This window comes from Aythya ferina (assembly GCF_964211825.1).
Source record: "Aythya ferina genome assembly, chromosome: 1".
NCBI classification, from domain to species: Eukaryota; Metazoa; Chordata; class Aves; order Anseriformes; family Anatidae; genus Aythya; species Aythya ferina.
In genome coordinates this window covers 29,489,769-29,498,748 of record NC_140296.1, presented here as the reverse complement: position 1 = coordinate 29,498,748, position 8,980 = coordinate 29,489,769, and the positions used below count along the sequence as shown (strand labels likewise).

General features: G+C 46.8%; 1 protein-coding gene across 2 annotated transcripts; it reads left to right on the top strand.

The window, feature by feature from the left end:
* The first annotated feature begins 4,058 nt into the window (after positions 1-4,058).
* NUDT15 (nudix hydrolase 15) lies at positions 4,059-6,456 on the top strand. 2 transcript variants are annotated; one of them, XM_084529788.1, is made up of 4 exons: positions 4,060-4,646; positions 4,753-4,943; positions 5,141-5,326; positions 5,457-6,456. In XM_084529788.1, exons 1-3 carry the CDS (start codon positions 4,495-4,497, stop codon positions 5,284-5,286), a joined length of 489 nt encoding a protein of 162 aa, XP_084385914.1. In that variant the 5' UTR covers positions 4,060-4,494; the 3' UTR covers positions 5,287-5,326; positions 5,457-6,456. The 2 variants fall into 2 exon arrangements, with proteins under 2 accessions (XP_084385913.1, XP_084385914.1); XM_084529787.1 differs by having other exon boundaries at positions 4,059-4,646; positions 5,141-6,456.
* The last annotated feature ends 2,524 nt before the right edge of the window (positions 6,457-8,980 follow it).

Sequence of the window (8,980 nt, the reverse complement as noted above, 5' to 3'; positions counted from 1 at the left end):
AAATGGCATCCTGCTACCATTCCAACAAGCATAAGAAACATACAAGTATTTTTTTATAGGCTAAATGGTATGAGCAGAATGGTAGTGGGCCATCCTCAGCACCTCAGCACATCCTCAGCATCCTCAGCACATTTTACTCAGCACCTGGCCTGATGGCCGCAGACGGGTCCCTATCTTTTAGGGGGAAAAGGATCCTGGGCCAGGAACTGGCAGGCCTCATTGAGAGGGCTTTAAACTAGGTAGGAAGGGGGATGGGGCTGAGGCTAGGATTGTTGGGGCTGTGCCAGGGGGAACAACGGCAAGGCCGGAGGATAAGGCAATGGCCCAGCTGAAGTGCATCTACACCAATGCACACAGCATGGGTAACAAACAGGAGGAGCTGGAAGCCATCGTGCGGCAGGCAGGCTACGACTTGGTTGCCATCACGGAGACGTGGTGGGACCAGTCTCATGACTGGAGTGCTGCAATGCCTGGCTATAAGCTCTATAGAAGGGACAGGCAGCATAGAAGGGGTGGTGGTGTGGCTCTCTATATTAGAGAGTCTTTCGAGGTTGTAGAACTCGAGGTTGGGAATGACAAGGTCGAGTCCCTTTGGGTTAGGATCAGCAGGGACAACAAGGCTAGTGTCCTGGTCGGGGTCTGCTATAGACCGCCGAACCAGGATGAGGAGACGGATGAGGAATTCTACAGGCAGCTGACAGAGGTTGCAAAATCATCAGCTCTTGTACTCGTGGGGGACTTCAACTTCCCTGACATATCCTGGAAGCACAACACAGCCCTGAGAAAGCAGTCTAGGAGGTTTCTGGAGAGCGTGGAAGATAGCTTCCTGACGCAGCTGGTTAGTGAACCTACCAGGGGTGGTGCCCCGCTAGACCTTCTCTTCACAAACAGAGAAGGACTGGTGGAGGACGTGATCGTCGGGAGCTGTCTTGGGCAGAGTGACCACGCAATGGTGGAGTTCACTATTCTTGGCGAGGCCAGGAAGGGGACCAGTAAAACTGCTGTATTGGACTTTCGGAGGGCTGACTTTGAGCTGCTCAGGACACTGGTTGGTGGAGTCCCTTGGGAGGTGGTTCTGAAGGGCAGAGGGGTCCAGGAAGGCTGGGCGCTCTTCAAGAGGGAAGTCTTAATGGCGCAGGAACGGTCTGTCCCCACGTGCCCAAAGACGAGCTGGCGGGGAAGAAGACCGGCCTGGCTCAACAGAGAATTGTGGCTTGATCTTAGGAGGAAAAAGAGGGTTTATAAGCTTTGGAAAAGTGGGCAGGCCACTAAGGAGGACTTTAAAGAAGTAGCGAGGCTGTGCAGGGACAAAATTAGGAAGGCCAAAGCTCATCTGGAGCTCAATCTGGCTACTGCCGTTAAAGATAACAAAAAGCGTTTCTATAAATACATCAACACAAAAAGGAGGACTAAGGAGAATCTCCATCCTTTACTGGATGCGGGGGGAAACCTAGTTACAAGAGATGAGGAAAAGGCGGAGGTGCTCAATGCCTTCTTTGCCTCAGTCTTTAGTGGCAATACCGGTTGTTCTCTGGATACTCAGTACCCTGAGCTGGTGGAAGGGGATGGGGAGCAGGATGTGGCCCTCACTATCCATGAAGAACTGGTTGGTGACCTGCTACGGCACTTAGATGTGCACAAGTCGATGGGGCCGGATGGGATCCACCCAAGGGTACTGAGGGAACTGGCAGAGGAGCTGGCCAAGCCACTGTCCATCATTTATCAACAGTCCTGGCTATCGGGGGAGGTCCCAATCGACTGGCGGCTAGCAAACGTGACGCCCATCTACAAGAAGGGCCGGAGGGCAGACCCAGGAAACTACAGGCCTGTCAGTTTGACCTCAGTGCCAGGAAAGCTCATGGAGCAGATCCTCCTGAGAGTCATCATGCAGCACTTGCAGGGGAAGCAGGCGATCAGGCCCAGTCAGCATGGCTTTATGAAAGGCAGGTCATGCCTGACGAACCTGATCTCCTTCTATGACAGAGTGACGCGCTGGGTGGATGAGGGAAAGGCTGTGGATGTGGTCTACCTTGACTTCAGCAAGGCTTTTGACACCGTCTCCCACAGCATTCTCCTCAAGAAACTGGCTGCTCTTGGCTTGGACTGGCGCACGCTTCGTTGGGTTAGAAACTGGCTGGATAGCCGGGCCCAAAGAGTCGTGGTGAATGGAGCCAAGTCCAGTTGGAGGCCAGTCACTAGTGGCGTCCCCCAGGGCTCGGTGCTGGGGCCGGTCCTCTTTAATATCTTCATCGATGATCTGGACGAGGGCATCGAGTGCACCCTCAGTAAGTTCGCAGATGACACCAAGTTAGGTGCGTGTGTCGATCTGCTTGAGGGTAGGAAAGCTCTGCAGGAGGATCTGGATAGGCTGCACCGATGGGCTGAGGTCAACTGCATGAAGTTCAACAAGGCCAAGTGCCGGGTCCTGCACCTGGGGCGCAATAACCCCAAGCAGAGCTACAGGCTGGGAGAGGAATGGTTGGAGAGCTGCCAGGCAGAGAAGGACCTGGGAGTGATGGTGGACAGTCGGCTGAATATGAGCCAGCAGTGTGCTCAGGTGGCCAAGAAGGCCAACGGCATCCTGGCTTGTATTAGGAACAGCGTGACCAGCAGGGCTAGGGAGGTGATCGTCCCCCTGTACTCAGCTCTGGTGAGGCCGCACCTCGAGTACTGTGTTCAGTTTTGGGCCCCTCGCTACAAGAAGGACATCGAGGTGCTTGAGCGGGTGCAGAGAAGGGCGACGAAGCTGGTGAGGGGCCTGGAGAACAAGTCCTACGAGGAGCGGCTGAGGGAGCTGGGCTTGTTCAGCCTGGAGAAGAGGAGGCTCAGGGGTGACCTTATTGCTCTTTTTAGGTACCTCAAGGGAGGCTGTAGCGAGGTGGGGGTTGGCCTGTTCTCCCACATGCCTGGTGACAGGACGAGGGGGAATGGGCTTAAGTTGAGCCAGGGGAGTTTTAGGTTAGATGTTAGGAAGAACTTCTTCACTGAAAGGGTTGTGAGGCATTGGAACAGGCTGCCCAGGGAAGTAGTGGAGTCACCATCCCTGGAAGTCTTCAAAAGACGCTTAGATGTAGAGCTTAGGGATATGGTTTAGTGGAGGGCTGTTAGCGTTAGGTTGGAGGTTGGACTCGATGACCTTGAGGTCTCTTCCAACCTAGAAAATTCTGTGATTCTGTGATTCTGTGATCCTCAAACTCATTCGTAAATGGTGCTTGCAGTAAGATACATGAAAATGGTTGACATTTGACACAAATACTGTTTTGATTCTTGTTGATGTAGTGCTGGTGTTTTAATATACTCTAACAGAATGAGCTTAATGGAGGAGTCTTTTTTTTTAAGATTATCATCTTGTCAACACGCAAATGACATAACTGACTGACATTTAACCTGGAGAATAAAACACTCAAGTTGTACTGGAAGACAAGATATAAATGAATGAGCTTAGTTTACAAAGCCACTTAGCTTGGAACTTTGCCCAGTTTTTTAATTATTATTATTAATGTACTAATGCCTGTCATTCAGTGTGTGGGCTAAACAAATATTACAGCTAAATAAAAGAGCCAACTGCTGTTAAAGGGCAGCCTTACTTCTAGGACAACCCAGCCACATACTCCTGACATTTCCAGCATGCCAACACGGGGACTCGCTTGATGCCAGACTGATCCAGTTCTGGCAACTAAACAAATCCCACTAAAAGTAGTGACCAATTTTCAGTCAATTTGGCTGCATGACCTTCATAAATAAATAAAAATGTATCTATAGAAATGAATTTCAAAACCTTACAAAAAAAAATAATATATATATATATATATGTATGTATATATGTTGAAGTCCTGCAAAGATAAAGTACTTCATATCCTTGATGTGATAAATAGGCTGGTGAAGGGGGAAATCTTAGCCTGGTGAATATTGCAGTTGTTTGTAAGAAACATAAGTTAAATAGATAAGTTAAATAAATACATATTTTTTTCTTATATGCTGTATAGTCTTTCTGGAAGAAAAAAAAGGGAAAACGAAGGTAAAAGTGTTTGCATGAACAGATTTTGATTTCTTCTTCAATTTTATTAGTAAGGAACTGTTATTCTGCCCAGCTATGGTAGTAATTTTGTTTTAAACAATTTCTAATTGACTCTCGTCCAGTTGAAACCATGGGCTCATGTATCAAGCCACTTCATTTCGTCCAGATCTTGAATTGGAGAATATTTGGCACTGATTGTAGTAGGTGGATGTGTACGCACGTGGGATTTTAATGTTTGTTTTAGGAAAGCCCCTGTTTGCCTGCCTGGGAAGCTTTTTAAGCGTTTTTTGCTCCTCAACTCCCCGTCCTTGATCCGTGAGGAGGAGGAAGCCGAGGGGTGGCCGTGAGCAGGCTCCGCCTCAGGGAGCTTCGCCCCTCCATGTGGGGGAGCGCATGCGTGCACCCAGAAGGAGGAGGAGGAAGAGGAGGAGGAGGAAGGTCGCCATCTTCTCCCCCCCCCTCCCCTCACTGCTCCCATGGGCGACGCGGCTCAACCCCCGCGGCCGGGCGTCGGCGTCGGGGTGGTGATCACCAGCCCGGCGCACCCCGGCTGCGTGCTGCTGGGCAAGAGGAAGGGCCGGCTGGGCGGCGGCATGTACCAGCTGCCCGGCGGCCACCTCGAGTTCGGGTAGGGGGCGGCGGGGAGCCGGGGGAAGGCGGGCACGGGCACGGCCCCTTCATGAGGGAGCCGCCGCCGCCATCTTCACGGCTCCCCCCCCCGGTTCCCCCCTCAGGGAGAGCCTGGCCGAGTGCGCCGCCCGCGAGGCGCGGGAGGAAGCGGCGCTGCGCCTGCGCAACCTGCGCTTCGCCTCCGCCGTCAACGCCGCCTGCCCGGCCGCCGGCTACCACTACGTCACCGTGCTGATGAAGGGGGAGGCGGAGCCGGGGGCGGAGCCGCGCAACAGCGAGCCGGACAAGAATGAGGGTGAGAGGGGCGGGGGCGGGGCTTTATGTAGGGGGCGTGGCCACGCGGAGTGGGCGGGGCTACTCTCAGTGGGCGTGGCCACCGCGAGTTGGCGCGCTGGGGGTGCACACCCCTCCCTCCCTGCATCCCTTCCCTTTTGCTCATTTATTTTTTTTTTTATTATTTTTTTATTTTATTTTATTTTATTTTTTCTACAGGATGGGAATGGGTGAAGTGGGATGAGTTCCCCCCCGCGGAGCAGCTGTTCTGGGCGCTGCGGTGCTTGAGGGAGCAGGGCTACAACCCTTTCAGCGAGGAGCTGGGTCACCTGCAGGGGTACACAGGCAGCCACCAGCTGGTGTAGGATGGAGATGCTTCATCTTTACCATGCTAGCATCACCCAGGTGAAAACAGCACCCTTAGTAAACCCAAAAACGGCCCCGCATTCCAGCCCATCCACCCCTGTTGTCATTCCTTGCGGGAGCGCAATTCAACAAACGTTGTTAATGATTAATGCTTTATTTTCTATAAAAGTCATCATGTTTTGTCTGGTACGTCTTCATGGAGATGGATAGCCCTTTGGAAGTCACCCAAACCCATCGGAGAAGCTTGGGAACTGTTACAGCATCGTGCCTAAATGAAGGTGATTTAAGCCACTGTCCTGCTTTCTGCGTAAAGCTGCGTGGTACATCGTGCTGCTTTCCTCTCATTATAAATCTTGGACCAATTTCTAAATTTGGCCTCATTTCCTGACTTCAGTTAACATACTGTCAACATCCATACTGAAGAAAAATCCCATTTTCCAGAGAATACCTTGTTTTCATGCAGACAGTTGGAAAGCACAGTATTATAAACACAAAAAAGTTGCCCTGGCTGGTAGGGAATGAAGATTCTCTGACCCTTCCTGCCACCGCCTTTCATCACAGAGGGCTGTTGGCAACCTCAGTGACATGAGAATTCATCTGCAGAAGCGTTAAAGATATCTGTGGTTGATGTTCACTTCTGCCCATAGAACTTAACACCTTACTGGACAGGCGCCTACAGTGTTCTGCCAGGCTGATGTAACTAACACTGTGAAAACTAATCTCATTTATAGCTGTAACTATGTCAGACAGGTGCACTTCTTTGCTGAAGAAGGTTGTTGCCATTATACAGCACGGTTGGGTGTCATTCTTTACAGCTACTGCAGTTTGATAGAATTCTTAATTTTCAGTATGATGTGAACAGATGATTAAATTGGTAGAGAATGACGGAACATACGTACATACACACACAAAACCAATGAATTTACATGTTATTTTTCTACCATCTACCAGAATTTGTTTCTTTTCTATCTGGTCATTAGGATTTCAGCTATTAATTTTAGAAGGATGGACTACAAATATAAAAAAAAAAAAAAAAAATCAGAATTGCTTTGATCTTTTTCTCTTTAGGGTTCTTTTAGAACATTTTTTCCTTTAAATATGCTCATTGTAAAAATGATCTGAGATGCATTTAATTTCTTTTAAATAAACACAATATTGGAAGATTAAAATTGTCTGAAATTGTGAATTGACTTGTCAATTCTTAAAGGAAATGAGATTGCATGCTTGAAGCTTTTCCTTACTTTACAGAGCCATCTCCATTTAAGAAAGTTTTTCCCCTGTGAAACAGGCAGAGTGATACAAAGTATAAGGGTGCTGATGATGATTGCAAGGCTCCTGTGTTGAATTCAAAGCATTAACTATGGGCAACTTCCCTTCCAACAGATACATCATGAAGCTAAGAAAGTAGCTGTGGTTAAAAAGCAGTTTTGAAATTGAAGATACCAGTGAAACTTTCTTCACAGCCCTATCTTTGTACAGAACATTTTTTCTGTTGAATTCAAAAGCGGAGATTTTCTTCCCAAAAGCAACTTAATGTACACTGAAAATTATTCTATTCAGCTGTCAACAAAGAGGCTGTAGGAAGAGTCGACAGATGTCCAGCCCATCTGTCCCAAAGAATAATGGAAAAAAAAAAATAGTAATTCAAACAATTTCGTGCTGTTTTAAATTTTAAAAGGTATCTAAGTCCTGATGGGAAAACCCAGGTCAGTGTAAAATCGTTTGTATTGCAAAAAATATTTTGTTACAGTTAATGACTATATTCACTCCATGTGTTGTAAACAGGCAAGAAGTTTCTGAAATTAGGACAGATAACATCTCCATATGTCAATTACTGTATCCTTGCTAAGCGGCCTGATTAAATGACAGCACATTACCACAATCAGTTGTCAACAATCCCCGACTTGCCTCGTTCTGAATGCATTTTGCATCTGTCCTTCCCGCACCACACACCCTCCCACACACCCAAAAATTTGATGCTTGGTCTTTCTAGCTCTTCAGACTTCCTCCTTTCAATTAAATTCTAGGTTTAATTAGATTTTTGGTATATTTAAGCAAGTGAGTAACAACATGCCAATTAAACCTTTGAGGTTTGTTACATTGCTTGTCATAGACAGAATTCACCTGAGCTGTGGCATTAGTTACCCACCTTCCAGAAAAATGCTGCTGAAGAGTAAGTACATAGTTTGGAGCACTGATGCAATGAAACTGTTTATCTAGGATGCAATCTAACAGCCAAGTCTCATTTTATGTACTGAAGTGGCAAGTGGGAAGAGCTGACTTCTTACCTACTTCTTAAATGTAACTCACTGGTCCCATTTAATCCTTTAATAAACAACCCAGGAAAACGTGTAGTCATTTCTTGAGTCTTGCTTCTGTTCCTTCTTATTTGTATCTGCAAACAATCATCTAACTTCACAGTATTTCAGTTAGCAAATCACATATGGACATATCAGACTTTTCGGGTTGACTGTATACAACACTTCCCACAAGTATTAATTATTTCTATTTGGATTTCATTCCAAGAAAAAACTGCTTCTAAAGAAGATGGTGAGCTGTGGCTGTGCTGTAACGTGTTAAAGGAGGTGCCTTTAGAAGAAAACATTAATTCCACAGTATAAAGCAGCAATATTATGTATGATTTTGATCATGCACGTTTAAGAAAAAATTTGAGGTAGAATGGGGATAAGCAAGGTTAATTAGGGTAATTAAGAAAGGCCAAGCACATTTGGATTAACATATATTAAAGGGGAAATAGTTACCCTATAGAGACATGGGAGGAGTAAACACCAAAGAGGAAAAAGATGAAACTGGCATAAAAGTTAAAATATCTATGTATATGCATCACTTTAGACTGCAAAATAGAGGTGCAATCTTAGAAATTGAAAATATTTTCAAAAGGAGTAGCTAAGACAAAACCAAATTCCCCCATCTCCCTTTTAAAACAAAAAACACTGTCCAATGTTATGTGACTGAACCTAACTGAAGAGGTCGTTTTCATTTCTACATCCCCATGGGACTTGTACATATGTCAGTTGTCTGGTAGCATTACTGACATCACTGAAGACTGCCTAAACAAATAAGAACAGACTTGATTACCAGAATTTCCTGCAAGTAGTATAAAAAAAGTAAGAGATAATTCTGATCTGTGCATCTGGTAGCCTTGTTGCAGGGGAGAAACCTCTAACTGGCACGAGCAACAGTTTGCATAAGTAACTTTCTGATAAAATCAGAAAAATAAAAGTGGCTGTCATCATGACTCCCTAAGCAAAACAGAACAAGGAAAGGAAAGCCAAGGGAAGTGACTCTGGAAAGATGAAAGAACGCTATAGCTGAGACAGGAAGTACAGCTGAGGGAAACAAAATAGCTTCTAAGAACTGCAAAAAAATTATAGGTGACAAGAATAAAGAATCTGTGAGTACTTCAAATTGAAAGTAGCTGAACCTGCAGCGTGCCCCAAAGCACATCATCTGTGGTGGTTTTACTCAGCTGGGCAGCACGGTTCCACCACTACCGCTCTCTCACTCACCTGCTGCAAAGGGAAAGGGGGGAGAAAATACGATGGAAAGGGCTCAAGGGTTGAGTTAAGGACAGGGAGATCACTCAACAATTACCATCTCAGGCAAAACAGACCCAGCAGCTCCCCCCCCCAGCCCCCTGCTCCTGTGTGGGCTCCTCTCCACAGGCTGCAG

Coding starts and splice junctions, on each gene's coding strand:
- NUDT15 (XM_084529787.1), top strand. CDS start 4,495: ATGGGCGACGCGGCTCAACCCCCGCGGCCGGGCGTCGGCGTCGGGGTG. Junction 4,647..4,752: donor GGCGGCCACCTCGAGTTCGG/GTAGGGGGCGGC, acceptor TTCCCCCCTCAG/GGAGAGCCTGGCCGAGTGCG. Junction 4,944..5,140: donor CGAGCCGGACAAGAATGAGG/GTGAGAGGGGCG, acceptor TTTTTTCTACAG/GATGGGAATGGGTGAAGTGG.